This window comes from Alexandromys fortis, unplaced genomic scaffold, assembly GCF_014885135.2.
Source record: "Alexandromys fortis isolate MF-2015 unplaced genomic scaffold, M_Fortis_MF-2015_v1.1 scaffold_5, whole genome shotgun sequence".
Taxonomy (NCBI): domain Eukaryota; kingdom Metazoa; phylum Chordata; class Mammalia; order Rodentia; family Cricetidae; genus Alexandromys; species Alexandromys fortis.
This window is the reverse complement of record NW_026067924.1, coordinates 142,129-168,342: the sequence shown is the minus strand read 5'-3', so window position 1 is coordinate 168,342 and position 26,214 is coordinate 142,129. Positions and strand designations below refer to the sequence as shown.

General features: G+C 48.7%; 1 protein-coding gene and 1 long non-coding RNA gene across 4 annotated transcripts in view; one reads left to right on the top strand and one right to left on the bottom strand.

Moving 5' to 3' along the window:
- Positions 1-4,960: 4,960 nt before the first annotated feature.
- The window catches only part of Gfod1 (Gfo/Idh/MocA-like oxidoreductase domain containing 1), a 99,130-nt gene continuing 77,876 nt past the window's right edge, over positions 4,961-26,214 (bottom strand). The window contains exon 2 of the mRNA XM_050142369.1: positions 4,961-11,155. Within this exon, the coding sequence (XP_049998326.1) occupies positions 10,236-11,155 (920 nt within the window). The 3' untranslated portion in view covers positions 4,961-10,235. The remainder of the gene's footprint in view (positions 11,156-26,214) is intronic.
- Positions 17,464-20,665, top strand: LOC126501607 (uncharacterized). Of its 3 annotated transcripts, XR_007591740.1 has the most exons (4): positions 17,464-17,872; positions 18,789-18,942; positions 19,107-19,228; positions 20,471-20,665. It is a non-coding gene; the product is annotated as an uncharacterized lncRNA (long non-coding RNA). The 3 variants fall into 3 exon arrangements; XR_007591739.1 differs by lacking the exon at positions 18,789-18,942; XR_007591738.1 differs by having other exon boundaries at positions 18,789-19,228.

The window sequence follows — 26,214 nt, the reverse complement described above, 5'->3', positions numbered from 1 at the left end:
CATGGTCAGATACATGGCTAGATGGATTAGATGCATGGATGGATATATGGCTGAATAGATTAGACGCACAGGTGGATGAATTAGCTGCATGGATGGACACATGGCTGGGTGGATTAGATGTATGATGGATACACAAAAGATGCATTGATGAATGAATATGACCAAGTAAGAGAGTCTTCTTGCAAATAAGGGAGACTCTGGATGTCACAGGAAATCTAGGAAGACAGGAGATCTAGACCTATCCAGGGACCAATTTAGGGAGTCCAAGAAAAGAAGCCAGAGACTCACCTGACAAGCTTCCAGTTTGCAGATCAGGCCCGCTATGCTGGGAACTTCCCAGAAATGTCTGGTGTAGGAAGAGAAGGGAGACGAGAGTGACAAGCTTGTGGGCAGGTTCTCTGAAAGCCGAGGAGGGCCAGGAAGCCCTGGGAATGCCAAAAGACCCAGAACAGGGTGACAGGAGAGGGTGAAATGGCAGCCTTTGTGTCCTTGCCAAGTTGGGGGAATTCACAAATAGGAAAAGCAACAAGAAAGGAGGGAACACAAGAGATGTCACTTACTTAAAGCCCAGTGGGAGACACTGAACACTTTTCCATAAATGCCAACAGCTTGATAGCTTCAGACAGCCAGATTTCATAGACTTCCTGCAGAAACTCCTCTGTCATTCCTTCTCATTGCCATCCTCCTCCTCCTCATTCAAGCTGTTCTTAGAGCCTGCTGTCTGCAAGGGGCTCTTACTCCACATCTCGTGTGGCATTGGCTTATCTTCATAGCCTTCCATATCTTGAATGCCTCCTCTCTGGCCTTTAATCTGCTGTCTCCCTTCCCATCTATTTTTTACCCTTGACATGATACTATCATTTTGCTACTGCCCATCCCCCTTGCTGTCCTGTTATTGCCATTCCTCCCCTTCCCCCCTCCCACACAGGGCCTCCTCCATGATCTGAACAGTGCTGTCCTTTCACAGGTGGATTCCCACGCAGCTGCCATTTTGGGGTTAGTTCTGTCTCCTGCTTTGTACCAGAAACCCGAGTCTCAAGCCCAGACTCCTCATCTTAGCACACAGAAGAGCCACCTCACCTGTTGGCAAACTTGTCCCAGATGGAGCCCAAGAACACAGTGCGTCTCTAGGCTTACTGTCTTCCCCAGGGTGACCTAGATAATAGATATGCTTGGTCTTTTCTGGTGGGATAGCTGAAGCCATTAACCCTTTCCCAAGAGGGTAGCGTCTTACCCAAACCTGAGAATTAGTGACTTAGAGGTGGTTTTGACTGAGCCTTGACTTTGGACGCAAGCTCTGTCCATCAGCTGATCCACACAGGGTCATCTGGTGGTTCCTTCTTCTCAGGACGCCAACAGCCAATAAGAAATGGATGAAGATAATGGTATAGACACATTGTGGTTTTTATGAATGAGGCCCATTGATGATCAAGAAATTAATCCATCTGTACCCACTTGTTAAACTGTGAATTGACACTTCATGGGGTCACCTAACTGATTATGCTGGCCACCACAACACAGCAACAGTAAAGGTTTACCAATGTGCTATAGCCGAAACTTAATTGAAAACCAAGTCCAGGTGTTTTGAGAAGTACTTGCCCACGTAGTAGTACCTTGTAACTTTGTTGCCTTGGTTCTGAGCATACCGCATGTGTACTTTATACAGAATGTGCGCTGTTGTCATGCTACATGCTACTGAGGAATGCTGTTCAGAGCTCTCAGCTTGGAGCCAAGGTTGTCCCGTGTTCAGAGCTGCAGTGTTTCCACCGTGCAAACATTTCTGCTTATAGAAACAGTGGCTTAAGTACGGAAAAAGGCGACTTTTAATGTCTCCTGCTATCATTATCCAGCAAGTAAATATCAAATTAGTTTATCTTTGGATTGGATTGTAATAGGATTCCAGATGGCAAAAATCAGTTTGAGTTGCCGACTCTTGTTAAAACATCGTGAAATGTGGGCTGGCCATTACAGATTGTCCCGTTGTTACTCCTTATGCAGTAAGTCTTAATAGCTATTTGCATGGCATTGACATTGTCTTTGATATTTTAAAGCATTTGAGGCGTGTGTTATGGGGTGTGTGTGTGTAAACATGCACACAGATTAGGTACCATATCATGCATGTGGAGGTTCGAGGACAGCCCTTGAAAGTTGGTTCTTCTTTTCTACTATCCACATGACCACTCAGGAATCAAACTCAGGTCGCCAGGCTTAGCAGTGAGCACCTTCATCCACTGAGTCATCTCAGCCGACCCTGTGTTTGGTACATAAGTAACCCAGGAATGATTTAAAGTGTATGGGAGGCTAGTCTTAAGTTCTGTGCAATACCATGCCATTTTTACAGGAAGGACCCAAGCACCTGTGGGCTTGGACATATGTAGGGATGCTGGACCGCATCCCCCTTGGACACTATGGGACACCTGTAACTGCCCTAGGCAATCTTCCTTTAAGTTATTTCATCTTCGGTTTTCACGGATAACTGAAGGGGAAACGTGTGGTTTGATCCAAGGCAATCTGAATCTGTACGTAATTAGGAGATAAAGGTATTTCTGTAATTAGTACAACATTTTAGGGGAAGTCCAGACGCACCAGGCTAGAGTCTGTGGCGTTTATCTCGCAGACCTGTGGCTGGGTCTCAGTCTTGCCACAAAGGCAATAGCTCAAGTCACCTCTCAGGAATTTACCCAGCAGCTGCAGACTCAGAGATAAGAGTCAAAGGAAGCCCAGACTTGAATGAGCAGGCAGAGGCATTTGAAGGGTTTTCAGTGGCACCAGCTTTCTGGGAGCAAGGTTTGGTTCCAGAGGGCTTTAAAGCTGTGTTCGTGACTTGGCACCAACTCTGTGGAAGGATGCCCTTTTCATCTCGTCTAGATGTCTTGAACAGCCTTTCAACAGGGGGTGGGACAGAGTCTGGGGAGCAAAGGGACCTTTTCTGCTCAGGCAAGAATAAGGCAGACATGATTCAGTAAGTGGGATCTTATTGCTTAGTGATTTTCCCGTTTTAACACAGATTTCCACATACTTTGTATACATGTAATTCACCATAAAATATGGCAATATGGTGTTTTTAAGTGAAACCAACCAGACTTGTCATAATATAATAGATACTGAAATACAGAATGGTGGTGATGGTGATGATGATAATGTAGACTAATCCCAGTACTTAAGAGACAAGCCTTGTCTACTTTGTGAGTTTCAGGACAGCTGGGGCTATGTAGAAAAACCCAGCCTCCAAAAAGTTAGGAAAGGAAACTAGAAGGTGAGGCTATTTGTAGGGCTGGGATGGGGTTGACACACAGATATGGGAGTACACACGGAGTTCCCATTTGGCCTGGGAGAAACCTGGATGGGGTGCTGGAAAACTGGCTGTGGCATTGGGCAGTGGTCAAGAGCCTGGAAGCAGTCCTAATGTGGTCTGTGGCTCAGCACGAGGCTTGACAGACAGAGTAGTCCTAATCCACGCGTGGCCCCTGTGGACTGCAGATTCTCAGACGTGCTTCACTTGTTGGCTTTAGGTGGCTTTTGTTGTTGTTGTTTTTTGTTGTTGTTGTTGTTGTTGTTTTGTGGTTGATGTTTGCGGATTTGGAAATACACGAATACTGGTTGAGCATCCCTAATCTGAAAATCCATAGCTGAATTTCAGCAGAGTTCATCACGCTGGCGCTCAAAAGGTTTCAGATTGTTCAGGTTAGGAACGCTCAGCCTCTATGATTCTGGTTTACAAAGCAAGAAATGATCCCAGTTTGGGAGCAGTGAGCATCACACAGAAAGCCCACAACCTGAGAAAGAATAATTTGCTCCTAGACTGAAAATGTTTAGAAGTCCTTAGGTTTGCAATGTGCATTGAGTGCTGGTACCCAGGATAGTTCACTGGGAGAAGAGGAGAGGCTGGAGTCTGTCTCAACAAGCTCCACCATTTGGGCAAGTGACCCCTTTCACTTTTCTGCATGGCCTTGATTAGGAGTGGCGAGGGTCACTGGAGAATCCTAAGGTGTGGTAATGTACCGTACTCGGGTGTGTGGATGCAGAAATTTGCTGTTTAAAAAAAATGTTATGAGGGAGTGTGTGTGTGTGTGTGTGTGTGTGTGTTGGCATCTGTGAATAAGGAGGTTTTGGATTTTGTGGTCCTAATTATCTTTTTGAACTGTTCACGTAAAGGGAGGGTGCAGACCAGAAGAAATGATTGTGCACTTTCTGCTAAGACACAGCAGAGGGAAGGCCAAGCCCATCATGAGACTCTATGCTGTACAACACAACATTAACAGTTAAGTTGAACTCAGTCCAAATGGCCACTCTCAAATGCTCCTAAAACACAAGGCAGACAAAGACGCTCTTAAGAAAGCTTGTCAGGAAGTGCCTTTTTTTTTTTTTTTTTGGTTTGGGGGTTTTTGAGACAGCATTTCATGTAACCCGGCTGGCCTCAAACTTGCTTTGTAGCTGAGGATGGACTTAAACTCTTGACTCTCCTGTCTATACTTCTGGAATACTGGGATAATAGGCATGTGTCGCTAAACCAACTTCATGATATTGAATGAGAAAATTCTAAAATATGGTCCTCTGATGTAAAATCTGTGTTTTTATCTTCCCTGGTCTTCTCTCTCTCTCTCTCTCTCTCTCTCTCTCTCTCTCTCTCTCTCTCTCTCTCTCTCTCACACACACACACACACACACACACACACACACAGAGAGAGAGAGAGAGAGAGAGAGAGAGAGAGAGAGAGAGAGAGATGCATACATGCCCAAATCCTAGTCTCTATTTCAACAATTTCAGAATAATTTGAAGCAGATTGCTCCAGTACATATTCAACGATTCCCACACCTTTGTAGCTTCATGAATGCTGACAGAAGCCTCATCCCCAAACCCCCATCTCAAATGTACCCCCTTTCTGCTCCAGAGCCCACACACTGAGCTGACCCCCAAGTCAAGAGCATCTGGGGTTAGAAAAACACGACCAGGCAAGAATCACCTCTTCTTTAAAGACTTTATTTGCCACGTTCATCCTTTTTCCCACCAATGCTCATCCCATCAAATCCATTCATGAACAGCTGGAAGCAATGTTGGCACAGCCCAGACAGCTGGCTCGCATGCCTACCCCAGGCCAGAGCACCGTACAGGCATCAGTGGGTACCATCGACTCAGGCCACCTCCATCTCCCTAAGGGTTTGCCTTGAAAACACTGAGCACTGTTGCATTTCTTCTCCTGTATCTTTTAAATACCTTTTAAATTTCTTTCTTTTTTTTTCATTTAATAATAGAAAACAAAAAGTAAAACCTTCTATAATTTATAAGCTATCTTTTGCTATCTAACATTATATATAAAATATAGACTCTGTTTTACTTTATAACACACATCTTTCCCCTTTGATAAATAACTTTAAAATATCTAGTAGACATGCCTTGACTTTTTATATATACGTTTGGTTTTATACATATACATACATATATACTCACATTTGTAAAACAATAAATATACCCTTGACAGTGACAACCAAACCGATGCAATTTTGGTTTTAGAAAAAGGAAATGACATACTATAAAAGCACCAGGCAGCAAACAAAGCCATAATTGCTAGAAAGTTCTCCCTCCCCTAAACAAGGGGCAGGGCAGAATAAAGAGGCAGGGTAGGTCATGGGCTTTTGCTTCTTCGCCTGGGCTGTCACTCGGCACTACAAATAAGCCATTGCCATACTTAGAAGCTATAGGGCTTATTGGACAGCCTAGCCCTTGTGGTGGCTGCAGGGGACAGCAGAGAGCAACAGTGGCATGGTGACCCCATGGCCGTGACGGCTTCCCTGCTCCACTGGCCCGGGCAAGCTTTGATGGCTGCACTAAGCATCAAGCATTTCATCTATAACGTTCTCTTTATCACTCTGTTCCCTGCTGGTGTAAACAAAAGGTGGCAGCAGATCTGAGAGTATTCAGTAGTGCAACATGTCAGTAGCCTGGAGGAGAGCCAGAGGCTTCGTTGGCTCTCTCAAGAACTCCAGCAAATAAGACCCTGATGCAGGGGAGAAAAGGCCAGTGGGGTCGGCTACCTTCTCTTTACTGATGCCGCCTTCACATCGCCAAGCTCCAAGGAGACCACCAACCTCTCACTTTTACAGAAGTACGAGGCGGCGTTAACAGCTCTGCAGAGAAGTTCTGGAAGCCGCAGCTAAACTCAGAACATGGCCCAGTGTGGGCCAGCAGAACATCGTAAGTGCCGAAGACCCTGGAGCCACCCTGCAGACTCCTGAAATGGTCCCTTCTTTACCCCCTTCCCTTGCCCAAAGGAAACGAACAGGATGGTCTGGCAAGGTGCTATTTTCTCCAACTCGTTCTCCAGTGTCATCACCCTGTCCTGTAACCTTCAGGGATTTGGTGGGCAAAGGAAATCAGCAGTGGGTGGAACAAGAGTCATAGGCTAGTCAGGGTCAAGCTTCACATCCAGCCTGGCACAGCAGGTGATGGTGGCAGAGTGGACCCTCAAGGAGTGCATCTGACTCTGTGTCCCCTAGCCTCCATAAAGGCGCAAATTTAGAGATGACCCTTCCGCTATAGTCCCAAGGTTTTTGAATACTTCCAAGACACAGCTGAGGACGGGTTGCAGAGAGCGTGCCTAGTATTCACGAAGCCTTGGCTTCTGTCCCTAACACACACACAGTCTTGTAGCATGTTTGTAAAATACGGGCGTATCTGTCACAGCTCAGTGAATCCTGTCCGGTGCGGGTCTGTGCTCTCACCCTGGCCTCTCTCTACCTAGCCAGACTGTCGGGATGAGCCTCCCTTCCCTGTGTGTGGTAGCCCTGAAGGGGCAGTTCAGTCAGGAAGAAACTGAGGCTCGGGAAAATGGGCTTCTCAACCCTGAGTCTACCACGAAAGAAGGAGACAGTCTTTCTTGGCCATTACATTTCTCTCTGGGATTTCAAAGGAAAAACCTGACAGATGCCACCCTGATGTCCTCTCATGTGCTATTGGGTTGACTTTCTCCTCAGGGCATCCTTAACAAAGCCTAGTTCCTCCAGTACCCACTGGGAAAAGAGACCAGATCAGAAACCTAATTTATAGCCACAGGTCAAGTTCAATAGCTTCAGTCACTGGACAAGACGACTAAGAGAGTGTTTGACGGAACGACGCACACAGCTTCAACCCAAGTCCCAAATAAACCCCGAAGCCCTGCTTCCTGGGAAAAGACGTCTTCCTATGTTACACTCAGCCCCCCAGCAACAAAACCCAAGGCCAGCTATCATAGCCGACAATGCTTAGAAAGTTCCCAGTGCCCAGGGTGGCTGAGTCATTCACAATTAAAAATCAACATAGGAAATCCATCTTAAAAGAAGCTGAGTGACATTTCCACTTGGGAAGGGGAAGAGCAACCAGCTGCTTCTGTTGGCAGCTGTAATTGTCAACCTGCTGGCAGGACATCACCTTTGCATCCTGCTCAACAAGGAGAGTGCTATGGATCTCAGACCATGCCTCTTACAGTTGCTCCTTGGGGTGGGAGCACGCCCCCTACAGGGCTTCATGAGAAATGCTTTTCCTGGCAAGAACAACAGAGGTACACATTGTGTTTTGCTCACTCATGTGGCTTTGGGCATGTTACATCTTCGTATATACAGAGAGGGAGTGAGGCAGTACCCAATACTATTTTTATAGCTAATAAGTTGATGCATCTACAATACTCTGCATTCGATGGGAAGGCCAGGTGACGCTGTACCTTGAGTGTCACAGGACCTGACACTGGGGGATGTGCTGCCAAGGAGACAAAGGAGCTTTGAAGGAACCCCAAGATGCAATTTTACCAGTGAGGGGAGAAGTCTTAGAGGAACTGACAGTAGCCACAGAGGAGTTCTAGACTCCAAACTTTGCAGATAAACCTGGGGCATTCCCAAACCCTTGCCTTAAAATCTCTGGGAGTCCAAACTTTCATATATATATATATATCAAGAAGGAAAGGAGGAAATGAATAAAAAAGCCCCCAAACAACTTCCATTCCACCAACCTTTAAACCATGTAAAAGAAATTACGAGTGCCTGGGTTGCTGCCAAGACTTAGATCAAAGTCAGTTTGCAGAATGTTGTCAGAAGCTTGGGATTCCAGCCCCATATTGCTGTGGCCGATCAAGAATCTGCACGTGGGACCCCAAGGGCTGAAGGAACACTTCAGAAGCCGCCGAAACCCATCTTCTGTTGTTCTCTGATTCAGAGAAGCCCCTGCCTGCCTCTCCCTCCTGTCTCTACCCCATGCCTTGCAGTAGACACAGTTTCAGTCCGCTTCCTCTTTCCCGTGCTGCTTTCGAAGAACGCATATTTTTTTTTTCTGCAGCCCCTAGCCTCAAATGAGAGTTTTGGTTTTAGACCTGGCATGTTTATCACAGAGATCGGGGGGCCTCTGGAGGGAAAGCCCCCAATATCATAGGGGAAGAAGAGAAACAAATTGAACTCTCAAGAACATCTACTTAGATAAACGACTTGGAGAAACGAACTCCATGGAGTCATCTACCATGCCCCGATTTTACCTTCAGTCACAGCTGTTCAGGGTAGCTAAGGGGGGATTACTCCCTAGAGAGCAATTTATGAGAGAAAGACCCCCCCCAAAAAAAGTCTATGATGTGGCCCTGTGCACAGATTCCCAGTTTCAGCTGACTGACTTTACCATATTGCAGGGGGGTTCCTAGCAAGGCAGCACCCGCTAGAAACCTCCTCCTTGCTGGAAAATGACCGCCATTCCACTGGTGTATGGCTTCCAGTATGCCAGTGCCCAGGAATTACGAGGAAGGAGCACTGGCTGTTCCGGGCAGACAACTTCCAAGGACTAGTCTATGTATCCAGCCTCAAAACTACCACACTGGGTGAACATTGGCGAGGTCAACCGAGAAAAAGACAAGTCCCTGTTTTCAAACTGGATGTGATTGACCAGGCTCGAATTTTAAAGACTGTTTTAGTGATGTTTGAGGATAGCCAACATTTACAAGGGTGCGTCTGTAGACTTGGTCTAAGCTAGTACTTGGCCATCTCTAGTTTCACACAGAGAGTAAAACGACAAGGGATCAGGAGAGGAAGTAAAAGATGCTCCCCCCCAATGTGAACCTTCTCCACCTATGTATACCCCCTCCTGGGGATCTCAAGCCCCATTTTAGAAACACTGAGAATATAATCCCTGTTGGCTTTTTTTTTTTTCTTAATACCTAGTCAAGTTTCCAGCTATTGGAATCCTGAAAAATCAAGGCCAAGGGTAAGGGAAAGAGCCCGACTCTTCTTAAGAGAAAAAGAGTCTATGGGCATGAAGCGAATGGCTTCCCATCTAAACTCACAAATGTCTAATGTCTTTCCTCCTAAATGTGTTTCTTCTGCTTGGCAGCTGGGCTTACAGCAACTCTGGGGCTTGACTTGTGTTCTCTTCTTTTGGGGCGCTCATACTGCGACACCCAGGAATGTAGCTGTCCTGACCCAGGCAGGCAGCTACAGTCCAGCCCATGCTATGTGTGGCATTCTTAGCACTGCTTAGACAGCCTTGTGGCAGGACGGTTTGACTGCCACTCATGCGGGTTCCACCCCCTTCTGAAGCGGCTCCTTGAAGCCTGTCTGTCATCTGGGGTCACCTCAGGGGGACAGATTACCACTTGTTTGCTCTCCATTACAGACGCCGCTTACCACGTAAACAGCATCGAGCCAGTTAGGCCCTAATGTTTCCTAGGACACAAAGCGAGCAAGGAAGCTGAGCACTTTGCTACCAAGTACTTTTCCTTCACATCCTTAAAGTAAAACACACAGTGGCTTCCCCAATGACAACTTTCTCACCAGCCCCACCCACCTCTACTACCTCCCTACATCAAAAAAAAAAAAAAAAAAAAAAAGCAAAACCAAAAAACCCCTTTGAAGTGCCCTCTCCTGCCAGTGGGGGGCGCTGACAGAGCCTAGCTCCCACTGAGCTCATCAGATACATAGCCTTGGCTTGCAAAGATGGCCACGATGGATGGATGAGGTAGGGCGGGGGCGGCCCCTCCTTGCTTCTCACAGTAATGGACTACAGAGGTGCTAGTTATACCCCCCTTCCTTTCACACGCCTTCCTGAATACGAAATCTCGGGCTCACCACCACCTTTGATTGGGGCCCTCTACCTAGGATGGGGACTACCTTCTTACGTGCCGCGCATTCATGCTGCCCCTCCCACAATCCCCACCCACGGCTCCCCTCTCCACGGTGCATTTCCCCCTAACTGGCACCATGCAGCAGGTCGAGTCCACCAGGTCCCAGTGCTAACAGTAGAGGGACATCCTGCTTCTGCGCATGGCCTCGCTGATCAGGTAGGCGGGGCTCAGCTCTGGCTCCTCGGTCATGATGGCAATGTTCTGCCACTCTCCAGTCTGGCTGGACCTCTTGATGGTGTCTACCACGCAGAGAGCATACAGGCAGTCGTCGAAGGTGGCGGCCATGGTGAGAGGCCGACCGTCCCACGTGCGCCGGTCATCCTGATCCTGGAAAGCCTGGCGCACTGCCTGCATCATCTTCATGGTGCCCCGCAGGTAGGGCGAGGGGATGTCGCTGAATGCCTTCTCGGGCAGCAGGGAGTTGCTCACGGATGTAGTGTCCTGCAACAGCAGCTCCTGCTCGGGGGCACTATTGCGCTGCCCGTAGAGGTCGGTGCCCACTGCCAAGAGCCGCCCTGCAGAGCCCACCACGGTCACGTCCTGCTTGAACTCTCCAGGAACGTTGAAGTTCAGGGTAACTGTACAGCAGACTCCACCCTCCAGGACCATCTGGAAGGTGCAGAAGTCGTCGCTGGTGATCTGACGGATACCCTTGATGTGGTCCGTCTGCTTTACAAAGGTCTTGAGCAGCCCGTGGACTTTAACCGCCTTCTGGCCAGTGAGGAAGGTAAGCAGGTCGATGATGTAGGTGCCCACGGAGTGCAGGCCGCCACCGCCCATCAGGTCGTCGCAGCTCCAGTTGTACTTCTTGCCCAGCAGGCTCCCGCTGTGCACCTGCACCTCACACACCAGCAGCTCGCCCACATAGCCCTCCTCGATCAGCTGCTTCATGCGGACGAAGGCTGGCAGGAAGCGCAGCACGTTGCCCATGATGCTCATGAGCTTGGGGTAGTAGTGGGCTGCTGACATCATGCGGAAGGCGTCCAGCGGCGTCGCCGTGCGGTCACAAATGACATTCTTGCCTATGCCTGAGGAGAGCAAAAAAACGGTAGATCAGTATGCTGTAGAGGAGAGAGCCACCCCAGGGGAGTAGAGCCCTGTGTCCGTTTTCACACTCTTTCCTAACATATAAAAGTAATTCATCCTATGGCCTAGCATGTGCAAGGTCCTGGGTTCAATCACCAGCACCACACACACAAATCCATCCTACATACTTCAATGTTACTTGAATTCTTACCATTAAGCTATTGACATTGATCTAAAGAGTAATGCTTAATATACTATATCGCCTGCCTGCATTTAAAAATATACTGAATTTCTAAATACATAAAATGCCTTATTTGATGGTTTTGATGGTTTTACAAATGTGTAAAGAATAAGAAATGTTTATTTGCAGCTGGGCGATGGTGGCGCACACCTTTAATCCCAGCACTTAGGAGGCAGAGGCAGGTGGGTCTACTAGTTTAAGGCCAGCTTGGTCTACAGAGAAAGACCTGGGACAGCCAGGACTGCACAGAGAAACCCTGCCTCAAAAAAAAAAAATTCATTGTTTACAAACTGCTTTTGAAATCTTTAGTTACACAGTATGTTTTTCTGTGTAAAATATATTTCACTAAAATTATCTCATAGGTAAAAGTTATTAAGTTCATATGTTACATGAAGTTTTAATAAAGCTATGTTGTTAAAAAAAATAGCCTTTTCTAGAGAGGAAAGAGAATAACGGTATAGAACCAGGGTATGTAAGTTCAGGTCCTAGCCAGAGAAGGCGAGTCCCAATGTGAGGATGCGCTTCCTTTGGAGGAGAGAAGGCTGACATTGGGGTTCACGCTGTAGCCCAAGCCTGGCCTGGATACAGCGACCTTCCTGCTTCGGCCCCCCGGGTCTGAGATACCAGGCACGAGCCTCCAGACTCAACCAAATGTGTCTTAATGATACTCTGAAAGCTTTGTGGCTGTTCCTCCCCCACCCCACCCAGGATTCTATTCAGAGTTTAGTTTGCATTCTGTTGGAATGGTTGGACTTGGTCACTGGCAATGCTTAGTTGAATATTTTTCTCATGCCATCAAGAGCCCGGCATTCATTCCACTTTAGGGGTGGGTAGTACCTGCTTCCTCGTCCATCCCCATCTGTCTCTGGATGGTCTTATTGCTTTCAGCCAGCAGAGCCTGGCCAAGTAAGAATGAGCATCCTACTATGTCAGTAGTGGGGGTGTAAATTACAGGGCACGGCACGGTGCCTCTTGGAGCCCTTTAGAGACTAAATGCTTCTGGGTCTGGAGCAGAAACAGATCAAAGGAAGAGAGAACCACAGAGACTGACACGGGGTTTATTCTGCAGAAGCCAGGAGCCTGAAAGGAAGAAAAACTCTGCTGGACCCGGAGAAAGGGCAACCGGAACCGGAGTGTAAGCACACAGACCTGCTAACCAGCCAGGTAAGATGTAGAGGGAGCTACCGAGCCGATGCATGGCCTGATGTACGTAGAGGCTCGGCTGGAGATGTGGTCACTCAAGCTGCAGAAGAGAGAGGGACCCCAGGGCAAGGTGACTCTGATGAATCATAAGCCCAGAACTCACTTGTCCAGACAAAATCTTTGAACTCCTTAAACAAGCTGAGTTTGTGGAAGCCCTGTAATTATAGATGCCTGAATAGGGGGTTGCCAGGACAAGGGGTCCTCTTTTTTTTCTCCCTGGACAAGTTAGCCAAAAAGAAGTGATTAGCATAAGGTGGGGAAAAAAAAACACACACAACAGATACTCATGATTGTAGTGTGAATTCTAATTGGCCTTAATAATAAAAACCCAGAGTCAGATATTAGGGGAAGAAAACTGAAAGATCAGAGAAGCAGAGCAGCCAGCCACTAGAGTTCTTTTTACCTCTACCAAATCCTCAGATGGAAGGGGGCAAGATCCTGTCTCCTTGAATCCTCAGATTGAATGCCATGAGCTCTTGTCTCTCCTGCCTTATATTCCTTTCTTTGTCTAACCATATCCCTTCCTGTCTCCACCTCCTTAGTACTGGGATTAAAGAAGAGTGACTCTTCACAAGTACTGTGATTAAGGCTGTGAGCCACCACTGCCTGGCTCTGTTTCTCTTTTAGACTGAATCAATCTCACCTAGCCTATGGTGGCCTTGAACTCACAGAGATCTATCTGCCTCTGCCTTAGGATTAAAGTGTGTGCCACCACTGACTAGCCTCTATGGCTAACTAGTGGCTAGCTCCACACTCTGATCTTTAGGCAGGCTTTATTTGTTAGATCACAAACAAAATATCTCACCACACATGATCTTCCACACGCACACCGAGTTGCAGCCCTCAGTGCCAGCATTAGGCATTAGAGAGTGCCTGACTCTGCTTGCCAGTCCCATCCGGCAGTTTGGCTGTCCCTTCTGAGGATGGAGGCTCCGGCAGTGGGATGAGGTAATGATGGCTTGCATCACCAGCTGCCATCTCCATATATCACACAGTGTTCTGACAACAGGTTCGTGCTGCCAAGGACAGATGCGCATGTAAACAGATTATCCCTTCGAGGATGGGTGACAAATACTGCCAACATCTGTATTACTCCTGTGGAGTGTGGGTTCTGGCAGATGCTAGACCCTACCCCAAGTTCCCCTGAATCAAACCATCTCTCTTGCACGTGTGAATGACGCTTTCGGAAATGTTTTCTAGTATGAAAACAAAACCAGTCCACTTCACCACATACCCCAAATGAGCCATGAAAGGGCAGCTGTGTAGATGAAAGGATCCCGAGGAGTGTTCTGAAAAACGGAGGATGAATATACACAGAATAATACCCCATCCCCAAATCTGTAGATAGATCCTCATGGGTACAGCATCCCTCCCATTGGGCTATTGCTGCATGCTGTGGGTTCCCACATCCAGTAAGATCCTCAAGGATATAACCTTGATGTTGTCAATGGTATGGTCATAACCAGAGTGTCCTGCATGCATCACACATAGCCCTTGGCCTGCAGTCTGTGACAGCCGTGCTTTGCAGATGGGTTTTGGTAACACCTTTTTATAGTCTATCCTTGAACATTGTAAGCAACTTCTAGAAATCAAAGAAAAAAAAATCCAAAACACAAACAGTTGCTGTTCCAAAGGTGCTTTGTACATTTATAGAGCAAAAACCTGGGAACTGCATAGGTGACCAAGAATGGATAAGGAAACTGGAGTGCAGCCTTCCAGCAGAATAGAATAGCAAGCCACCACAGGAGATGGCACCCACAAAGACCGTTCAAGGACACGCAAGATGACTGCGAGGCAGTGGTGTGTGAACAGGCTGAATTCAACATGCTATGACGCCATCGCCCTTGAAGGAGACAGAAGCATGCTTTGGCAGGGAACTCTCACAGTGGTTTACTCTTAACTCTGGTCACTAGAGTTTTGCAGTCTAGAGGCTGAACAAGGGCTTGACACAATCATTGTGGGTACTCTCTTACTGAGCTGAAGTATTTCCAATTTTATCTGTTCTTCGTTGCCTGCAATGATCAGGGGGAAAAATGCCCCCCCCTTTTTTTTTGGTTTTGTTTTCTACACTTGAAGGGGACAGGGAGACTCTACTCAGAGTGATGGGAAAGGACCCTTATCTCTTGGACTCCTTGAATTTGCTAAGTTTCAGAGGCTCAGGCTCTGCGCATGCTCCCCCTACCCATCCCCCTCCAGCTGTTAGACTCTCTTTGCATGTGGTGCTGGGAGGCGGGGTGAAATACAAGGTCTCATGGCATGCTAGGAAAGACCTCTACCAGCAATCCAATGTCCTACCTCCCTTTTTTTTTGAGGCAGGGTTTGGCTAGGTTGCCCAGGCAGAACTTTAATAGCCCCGTTAGCCCACTGAGCTGGAAACTGTGATCCTCCTGCTTCAACTTCCCAAGTAGCTGGGATCAGAGAGCTGCATCACCAGAGAAAAAGTTGTTTTGGACTCACCATATGCAGTCAGACTGTGCCTTCTCTAAGGAAAGGATGGGAGAGCCATGGCCACCACCCCATATCCTTGTGGCAGTATACGCACACCTCATAGCGAATGCATCTTCCCTCAAGGGCAGAGGACCCCGACCCTGGGAACTTCCAACAATCTCCTAGAATATTCACACTGTGGCGAACTCAACAAAGGGCCCTTGGAACACATGGATTCCATCTCTCTGCACACACAGGAAGGGCAAAGCGGATGAAAGGCGAAAGAAGTGGCCGAGAAAGAGGCATTTGTGGTTTCGCAAACCCCAAACATTTTGCAAACACCGGGAGAGTTCCATCAAAGTCCTCTGATGTTCCCAGCAATGGGATCCAGCAGGCATTCTGGATGCCCGCTGCTGCTGGGACCAATACTAGCCACCCCGTGACTTCACCCCAGTGGCTGGGGACTGTTCTCACAGCTCCAAACTCAGCTGGCTCACTGAGAGACCTGTCCCCATGCCCAGAAATAAGTAGCTTGGGATATGGCCACATCTGTCCATGCGGTGCTGTGTGAGCAAGAGTTAGTAGAGAAGACGTCTTGGTCTTCTGGGGAAGGCTTCTTGACTTTTTTTTTTTTTTATGGGCCTCTGTCCTTTGTAGAATGATGCAGACCTTAAGACAGGTCTTTGGAGACCTCTGTATCTAACCTAACTTCATTTTTAGGACTGGAACCCCCACCAACAAATAAAGTGAGAGCTCCATGGTTATTAAGGAGAAAAATAGGAACCACCCCCCTGTAGGCATGGGGCTGAAACTGGGAGCATAATGGATGGTAAACAAACTCTTGGCAGGAGGTAGGGGGAGCTTTTCATCAGAAGCAGAAGCTTGATGCCCTTCTAAGGTCCCTCACAGTTTCTTCCAGCCTGCTGAGTGTTTCCTGTCACTGGGCTAAATGCCCATGGCCTTCACAAGGAAACGGTGCTACCGATGGAAGACGTTTTCAATTGTACGATACTAAAGCCATCTGCAAGCAGCTGTTCCCCTCATCTCCTTCATGCTCAGGATCTCCAGGTTGTGACTGAGTTCTGACTCAGGTCTTGACCACCAAAGGACCAGAACTTCTGTGGGCCATCCTCCATGCAAATAGTGCCTACATACCCTGGGAACCTAGGCGAGGAGTTTCCCATGGACACTCTGGGAAGAGACACCTACATTCTGAGCTCCCGGGGAGCAGGCAGAGGGTGGTGGCCACCCAGGAACCAGAGTCATCCAGGCAAAAGCAGCTGGGATCTTTAAAGTACCCCGACCCCACAGCTACTGCCACTGGCATAGTTCCAGCTGCGCGCTCCCTTATCTAATCTTAGGGTGGCATCTTCAAGACCAATGCCAGGTTCCCAAGCTTCTTCCTGGTCATTCCACTTGTGCTGATGGTCACTTATGATCTGGAAGTCCTGAGCAACTGTTTCAGCAGACTGGTAAGACCCCCAAAAGACATTCCACCAGATGGGGTTTCCTCCCCTTGTCAGAGGATATAGAGAAGTTATTTCTGCAGCTAACTCCTTACCCTAACTTATACCCTGACTCTTGACCTTTACTGCAGGAAACACCTTATCCTAACTTATAGCTGGACCTCCAACACTCCCAGACCCTGGGACCAACAAGTGAGGAAGACGGACAGGAGCTCCCAATCCAATCAGTAGAGGAAACCAACCAGGCAATGAGTGATTACAGGATGCAGGTCATCCAAGAGATGAGCAAGCAATGCAGCTGTCCAGCTGTTTTGGGCAAGTGAGAAAGCTCTATTCAAGAGGTAACATTTTAGCTGGGTTCTGAAGCTTGCTGGGTTCTGAAGCTTGTGTAGGAGTTTGCCTGTTCGACCTTAAGATGATGTCCCCTTTAGAAAATGATGTAAAACAGAGGTACTTACTTGAGATCCTAGCAGCCACCAAATCTGGATTGTTTACAAAAAACACTGTGCCTGTTGTGAAGTGCAATTTTCTCAAGGTTAGACTCATTAGATTCCTAAAAGAACCTGTCATTCTAAAATGATTTTGTTGGGGGTCTAGAGAAATAGTTCAGTGGTTAAGAACGTGGACTTCTCTTCCAGAGGACCTGAGCTCAGTTCCCAGCTCACAACAGCCTGTAACTCCAGTCCCCCACATAGGGTGGGAGGGACTGGACACCTCTGATTTCCATACATACTAATATACATGAAATTTTTGTTGTGTTTTTTGGGGTTTCGTTTATTTTGAGACAGGGTCTTCCTATGTAGCTCTGGCTGGCCTGGAACTCTCAATGTAGACCAGGCTGGCCTCGAACTCACAGAGCCTCACCTGCCTCTGCCTCCTGAGTACTTTGACTGGAGTCATGCATCATCATACCCAGCACTAATTTTTTTTTAAATAAAGTCTTGTTGTGGTTGTTATTTTTTTAAAAGGGAAGCAGAACCAGGTCTTGAAGTGAAGGAGACAAAGAGGAGTGAGAGCCAGAGTCCTGGACACCACAGATGCCAACCTCTCACTGTCTGACGCCCAGAGGTGAAACAGGTGGCCAGCTCCCACTCACAGCAGCTCGCCCTTTAGTCTAGCCCTGTCTCCATCCATCCTTTCTCTCTTCTCCCAATTCTTCCCTAGCCCTGCTCCACCCCCACCTTCAACCCTCCAGCCTCCCCCCCCACATACTTTAAGAAGTAAAAGCCTCAACACAGATGGCTCGTCCTGACCCCCTCCCTGCCCTGACCCCACGGAAGAGACAGACCCCACTCTTCATCTCCCTGAGCATCTGCAGGGGCGACTTCCCAATGCAGAAGACTCATCTGATCCTGGAAAAGAATCGGCACTGCCTACAAATCGTAAGTACAAGGGACTGGAGAGATGGCTCAGTGATTAAGAGCACAGACCGTTCTGGGCAAAGGACCTGAATGAGGTCTATCCCTAGCACCTGCATGGGGCAACCCACAACTGCCTATAACTAACTGTGGGGTCTTGATACCTCTTGACCTCTGCAGGCATCTGTAGCCACATGCACATACCCTACCCCCTGACACACACATAATTTAAAATATTTTTAAAAATAGCAGCCACAGCCTTGAGTTAAGGAATTGCTTTCTGCCAGAGGAGCCTCCAAGTTTTACTTGCTCTTCTACTGTTCAGTCTGTACCAATCCCGGGAGGCAGACACAAATACCATCCCCTCTGGAGGTTACCGGTGAGATCTGGGATTTGAACTGGAGCCCATCTGATCTTGTACACCACCCCTGTCTCTGAGCACCCCAGTTTAAGACTGGTGTGGTGGTTCTTTGCAAGTTGTTCACCCTGCTATGTGTTCCCCATCATCACTGGTTATGGGGGTGGGGGGGGTCTATGCGTACAAGCAATGTCTGCAGCATGCAGCCCCAAAGGACGCTGGGAAGAGAGTGTGTGACTGTAGTGAGTGAGCATGGGAAATCAGGACAGAGGGGGCTGGGGAGCCTCATGCAGAGCTCGGTGGCATTGCAAGTCTCAGAGCGACTTGATTAAGTTTCCACCCTAATTCTGAACTTGAGATGGAAAGGGTCAGGGTGACCCATATTCAGCTCCTTTGTCACAGCCCTGGGTGCCCTCACTGGGCTTGGAAAGAGGGTCACCACTAATGAAAGGGGAAATGAGAGTGGTTGACAGTGACGGGGCTTGGAACTGAACTGAAGTAGCCGTGTAGACTTGTCTACACTGGATGCACCCCAAGTCCAGCATGCGTGTGTGTCCCCACCCCCCTCCATATTCATTACAGACCTTCCCCACGGAGGCAGGATGGAAAGATGATGGAAAATTCCAGGGGCATGGAAGGGCAAGGGGCCCTCTACTCTGGAGTCTGCTTGGAGCCCCTCAACAGCACAATTCACAATGGTTGCCTGCACACAAAGAATATTTATGTAGAAAACCTGGTAAATAAGAATGCTAAAATATGAATAAACCCAGCTCAAGGCCTTAGTGGAGGTAACCACCTGAGGAAGAGCCTCACGCCTTGCAAACAAGCCTATTAATGTGTCGATAGTGGAGGAGCTCTATCTTCCTGCGCCCCAATGATCCAGAGTTCACCTTCTTACAGCCCCGTCAGGTGCCAGCACCTCAGGAACCAATCTGCGATTCCTAACCAGAAATAACTGAAATTCCACGTATAGCTGTTGTAAAGACAGTGACCCGTGCCTCCTTCCAGAAGCCCACACCTAGGTAAGTTGCCTTCATTCCCTAACACCTTCCTTTTTGCATTTACTAAAAAATACCTTTTAATAACTCCAGCTGGGCTTCTTACTGGCTCATCCTGAAATTCTTTTCTTCAACAAAGCCAAGGATGGGGCTTAGCCCAAACTAAGATCTCTAACGGCAGACTCCGCAGGTCCTGGTGGCAGCACAGAGTGGTGTCTCCATGCCCAACAATGCCATGACTCCAGTCTGTTACCCCAGGTCCCCTTGGTACAGATGCCCTGTGAGAAATAGACATTTCCTATGCTGTCTTGCGAGCATTATTATAACAGAATGAGTAGCGGGGATCATACCCCAAATGCTAGACATCTCCACGAGGCTATGGTAACACTGAAAAATGTGCTGTTGGGAAAGCTCCAGACAGCTCCTCCCAGCCTGGACATTCCCAGAAGTTTTGTTTTAGATGTGAAATCTCTCCCTTCCTCTGTGGGCTCACTGTGTTTGCTTGGAAGGTTGTGGAACTTTGGGAACTGGGACCGAGCGAGAGGAAGTGGGTCATGGAAGGCCTTGAGGTTTATAGGGCACTTCCACTTCCTGTCTCCTCTCTGTTTCTTGGAGTTCCACTTGCATGCTCCCTGCTGCTATGCCTTCCCTTCCTTAATGGATGGAATCCCCTCAGACTGCTAACCAAGATTAGCCTCTCCTCCCTTTAATGGCTTCTGTAAGGGATTTGGTGACAGCAACCAGATGCTGCTTCTGGCCTAGGGGAGGTGTAAGAGAGGTGTGGAGACAGCAGGGGAGTCTGCCAGAACCAAGCTCTGAGTAGTGACCAGGTCTCCAGGTAGGCAGATCTGGGGAAGACTTTACATGCCATCAGGTTACATATGTGGACCCGCCTAGAAGGGCAGAAAGATGGAGGGGTGGGGTACGGAGCCAGCCAGGACTGTGAACGCTCAGCAGTCCTGCTAAGTAACCAGATGATGCCCGCTGAGCTTGAGTGGCCTTGATGCTGGGGGCAGCCACTCATGAGTCTTGACCACCATCTCCCCACTCAGACAGGACAGAGCCCAAGGCACCAGCTGGATCCCAGGAAAACAGAGAAAAGAAAAGTGATGACAGCCATAATTTCCTCTATCAAAGTAGTCACTCGGGGCAGTGATGGAAGGTGGGGAAAAGGCAGAGTGTCATCAGTCAGTAGAAAAGAGAACGGAAACGGTTGGGTTCCATGAGGGTACCAGGTCCGACAACAATTTCATTCCCCCGGCACAGGTGGAGGGTGAATTCTCACCGCAACTCCTGATGTCTCCAGAGGCCCTCACAGCCTTTAACACAAACTACCTGCTGCTTGAAGCCAGTGTTGTCAAGAGAAACACTATCCTCCCTGTAGGTAAGAAAGACCATAGACTTCAAATTAGGCGACATCTCAAAAAAGGGAGGCTGGGATAGAGCAGCTGCTTAGCATGGCCTTCGTTCCATCCCCAGGACTGAAACAAAAGCAGTAATAAGCCAGGAGTGGCCAATGGCTCGTACCCATAACCCCAGCACTCAGGAGGCAGAGTCCTCACAAATCTGAGGCCAGCCAGGCCTACATTACAGAGTTAAGACTCTGTCTCACAAAAATAAAGAGGAGAAAGGAGGGAGGCAGTGGCAACCTTCTAAGGATCGTGCTTTAGACAGGAAATCTGCGTATATTTATCCCCAAAGGTGTTTGGTTTTGTTGCTGTTTTAAAAATGAGACATGTTATACAGCCCAATTGACCGGGGATGCTTCTCTGTAGGCTGTGAATATGTTTTACTAACATTGCTTAATAAAGAAGCTGCTTTGGTCATTAGCTAGGCAGAACAGAGCCGAGCCAGGCGGGAAAATCCAAGCAGAGATACAGGGAGAAAGAAGGCGGGAGTCTGGGAGAGGTCAGCAGCTGCCAGAGAAGATGTGAGGTAACAAGCCACCTCCTGCTGGGAGCCTCATGGTAAAAAATAAACTAATAGAAATGGGGTAATTTCAGTTGGAAGAGCTAGTTAATAATAAGCCTGAGCTACTAGGCCAAACAGTTTGTAATTCATATTAAGCTTCAGTGTGGTTATTTTAAAAGCAGCCATGGGACTAGGTGGGATGAGAAACTTCTGGTTTACACCCAAGTTTCTGGCCTCTCCTAAAAAGTGCAGTGCTCTAGAAACATTGCTCTTCTTCCCCAGGGCCCCCAGCATAACATGGCAGATGGCACATGCATCCTTAGTTCTGCCCAGTCCCCCTGCATGGCTTTTCCTATTGAGGTACTGCTCTGCACGATGCTCCTTGGCCAGCACTCACTTCTCTAGATCAAAAGTTCAAGTGGGCGAATGGGGTCCCTCATAGGGGTCCAGTAGGCTATCTGGGGAAGAATCTGCCTCTGAGCATAGTTAGCTGTTGGCTAAATTTGGTTCCTTGCAGTGGTCAGACTTCCTGTTTTCTTACTAGCGGTGTAGCTTCATCTGGATCCAACATCCCTGCCACATGCCCACATCCACCTGCCCAGTGCAGATTCTGGAGGCTAACTCCTCCTCCTCCTGGCCATCTGACTTCCTCTGGAGCTCTGGCTAGTTGGAACATTCTGCCTTAGACGCTTCAGTCAGATCAGCGATTGCCACCCATGGTCTCCTTTCTGCCGCTGAGCTGGTCAAGGGAGTGCTACCGAGGGGGCAGAGGTCATCCTAGAAGGCTGTCTTCCAGTGACTCCCAGCAGTCTGCTCATTTGCACCTCCTGCTGGGAGCCTTTGGCATCTGCCAGCGTGGTACCCCTCCCTGTGTCTGTCTTGCACGCCTTTCCCAATGCTAGCTCTTACGGGAGCTGTTAACTCCATCAGAGAGACGCGGTGAGGTACTCCAGGGTTTTAAAAAGAACCTATTATTAACCTATTATTAGTCTCCTTGTTACCAAGGTGACTGTGTCCCCACTCTGGCTCGCTCCATACAGCATGAGCAGGTGCGGGGTGGGGCAGCAGTAGGAAGGAAAAGAGGACTCCAGCTACTCTGTGCCCACAAAGCACCACACTAGTGCCATGCAGCCTGTTTCTGGCAGAATGGGGAGAAGTTGAGGTTTTGCAATAGTGACTAAGACCAGTGATACACACCGGGTCCATGCTGCGTGGCAGGGCTATGATCTCCAAGCCCTATGCTGCTCATTAATTTTTTAAAAGGATTTTGTTTACGTTCATCATTTACTGGGTGCACATGTACCACGGCACAGTTGTGGAGGTCAGAGGATAACTAGGGGGAGGTGGTTCTCTCCTCCCGACTGCCAGTCAACCCAGATAGTTAGGGATGGTGGCAGGTGTCTTTACCTGCTGACCCATCTCGCCAGCCCCAATGGCTCCCATTTTCTGGCTAGACAGTGGCTGCCTGGGGAAGGATTTGTACCAAATATCTGAGCCTCGGGGCTGCCAGAAGCATTCAGGAAGAAGTTCCCCGGCTCATGAGATGGGGGTGAGGGGCCACAGAGGTGGCAAAACCTGGGGCTTGAAGAGCAGAGGGGGGAAGTAAGAAGGGGACAGAGGCTGCCCACAGGACAAGAGGGCCGTTGCTCTCTCTGCCTGAGGTCAACTGTCTGATTACTCCACATCTGAGGCAATAAACTGGCCAGATGAACTGAAAGATTACTCTCAGGGAGGAGGGTGGCTGAGGAAACCGGCCATCGTGGTGACAGGGCTTCACAGTAAACAGATGCCAAGGCTCTGTCTTCTACAAGTCAGCACTCGCTCTCTTGGCCAAAGGTGCTATGTGACTACGTCCTTGCCTGAGGCTTTACCTCAAGGCTCGGTACCACGGAGTGGGGCAATTGCTGGGTCATGCTCATAACACCTAGGGCAGCAAGACTCATAGTATTGCAGGCCCTTGCAAGAACCACAGTACCTCAGGTGGTCAAATCCTACCCAAGGAAGTGAAGAACTCCCTTCTCATCCTCAGTCAGGGGAGACAGGTGACATACACTGTGAGGACCCTGCTGGCCTTACAGCCTCTGACCCAAAAAAGAGCAGCGTAGCTAGGAGACGGCCACAATCCCCTCCCATAGCCCCAGGCAAACCAGAGTCCGCACGCCACTCATGACAGCTGGGGATAATTATCAACAAGCCACCTCCTAGAACACCTTCACCTACATTGTCACCACACTGTCCAGTCTGTGACCAAGCTCAGAGACAGTCATCCAAGGGTGTGTGTGCATGTTTGGAGACCCAGGAAGAGTCATTTGGGGAGTGTGCCCTACCCCTCTATCTTTTTGGAGACCCAGGAAGAGTCAATTGGAGAGTCTGCCCAGCCCCTCTATCTCCTTAGTGTGTTGTTGGGATGTACCCACCTAAGGTTCTTGGTAGGAGGCACAGTTTCTATATGTTAGGTCTCCCGAGAGGTCCGAATATCCAGAAATGAGCTCAAGCTGGACTGCAGAAGGATTTCTGTTTTAGATAAACGCCAGCCTTCCTCAGGAACTTGTGAAACAGGTTTTCTGTCCCCCCCTCCCAAAGGAGCCAGTTCCCTTACTTCTGGCAGAGGGGACATATGGCCCTCCAGCTGACATATACCTGTGGCACTTAGCAGTATGTCAAAGCCCATGCTGGCCTCCGGGCTCCCTCAGCATCACAAGTACCTGGTCCACAGCAGCTACTCCTCCTCTGTCTAATCCACGGGATTTGCCCACCCACACTCCCTCTATAGCTCTTCTTGGTCTATCCCTTGCTATTCTCTCTCTCACCGTGCCCCATTCTCTAGCTCTTGTTATCTTTCTGTCACCATTACTCTCTCCCACAGCCTATGTCCAGATGCCCCTGAATATTTTCTCTCTCCTCGTCACAGTAAAAACCTGCCCCCTCGAAATGGAGTGGTCTTGTCAGCAGTTTCTTTACCGTTCCCTCTCTCACACGCTGTACCCTGTATTGAAGCCAAGCCAATGGCTTTCTTCCCCAGTAGCCTTTGCTGTGAAAGTGTGGGCACACCCATGGGTTTGCCCAATCACGGATCTCACCTGAGTCGGATACATAAGAAGAGAGGGAGAAAGGTGGAGACTGTGTTGACCGGGGGTAGTCATAGCGCCTCATTTGCAGGCTACGGTGGCAGGGATGCTAACAAGGGCTTTGGATGCTCTGTGCCAGCACCACTCCGTGACACCAATTCTATCCATATTGGTTCAGGTTCTTGGTGGGTTGGGGACTATCATTCTAGCCATTCTCCTGCCTCCTGAAGTTGTCTGTAAAAGAACCACCCCCTCTTTAAAACTCCCAGTCAGCTATGATCAGCCCTCTGGCCTCTGTGTGGTCAACTAAAACACTCCTCAAATACCATGTTTCCTAACTTTCTAGAGCCATCCTGGGATTGGTCAGGGGAAGCACTGCACACCCACTAATAACCCAACATGTGCCGAGCAGTGTTGGCACATGCCTTTAATACTAGCACTAGGGAGGCAGACAGATCTCGGTGAGTTCGAGGCCAGCCTGGTCTACAGAGCAAGTTCCAGGACAGGTTCCAATGCTTCACAGAGAAACCCTGTTGAATCCCCCTCCAAAAAAAGAACCCAACATGCCGAAGACAGAATAGAGAAAAATGGGGCCACATGATACAGGCTCTAGTTTGCAAATGCTGTAAGCACAGCCACTGGACACAGAGGAAGCTTGTTTGGTTGCTACGTGTATAAAGTTAAAGTCATCACACCCATTCCTAAGGGCTGCAGTGAGCACAGGGCAGGGGCAACTGACCCGAGGCACAGAAAGGCTCCTAATGGCCTGCTGAGGTCAATAACGGATGCAAATAAAAACTGCACAAGTCAGCGTTTACTGCTGGAATTCAAAACAAGTCATTGGCTGAGCGCTAAGGGAGTGACAGGGCAGAGGACGGGGGCGGGAGGGGTAGGTCTGTAAATCCCAGGAGCTCCTGGGCCTGCCTGGCTGCAAAGACAATAACAGGTGGCCTGCAAGCTCCCTAAGAGGCCAAAGAGGGTGAAGTGAACCACGAATAAGAATTACACACGGTAACCAATGCCAAGTTCACTTTACACTATGCAGTGCCCAGGCAGAGGCTTTGAAAGCTTTACTATCTGTTTGGAGTAGCCACGGGGAGGCCAAATGTAGGGCAAAGGTTGCCCATTAGCTGCTTCTGGTAAATAAAGGAGGCTTGGCTAGCTATGAGAGAGGCTGCCGCTTAAAATTGCTCTGGCTAAATCATAAAACTCAGCTTGGGTTGCTGCTCATGATTCGATCTGTTTTGAGATGGGGGTCTCTGGCAACTCAGGCTGGCCTCGAGCTCCCTGTGTAGGGAGACCTTCCAATCCTCCTGCCTCCATCTCCCGCACTCTGAGATTATGGGCACACACCCCCAAGCTGTGTTTATACTGGGGTTCAGACTGCATGCCCCTCTGCAGACTGAGCCACATCTCCAGCCTGAGGTTTGGGTAGGGATGCGCTACTGTCCTCCTCCGTGGGCAATAATAATAATAATCTGCCAGCCAAGCTCAGAGCCTTAAAAACTGAAGGTGCTGAATGGCTTGAGAGGGTTTTCACAAAATACTTGACTCCTGGCAGCCAGGAAGCCAGTTGATATCTTCACTCCTGTAGCCTTTATCTCTTAAAGGGACAGCACTTAATTTTCTCCCTGAGGGGAGGGTTTGGGCAGCCCTAATCATCCAAAGGAAGGCAGAGTACCTGGGGGAGCTGAGATGAGACTCACTGCCCTGGTGGCACTGGCCAGAAAGATGCCTGGCTGTTGGTTTTCTTTTGCAAGCATTTCCAAGCACAGCAGGCTGTGTGGTGTAAGTAGTTCCTAAAAAAAACTATGTGTCAGGGCTTACATGGCCCCGGCAAGTCTCCTTCAGAGCTAGAGCAGCCTGTGGCCTTCATGTGACCTGTCAGGTACAGAGGACCTTACCTGCAGTTGAGGAAATGGGGTAGGAATAGACTTTTTAAATCTCTCTCTCTCTCTCTCTCTCTCTCTCTCTCTCTCTCTCTCTCTCCACATGGATGCATGTCATGGCACACATGAAAGTCAGAAGAAG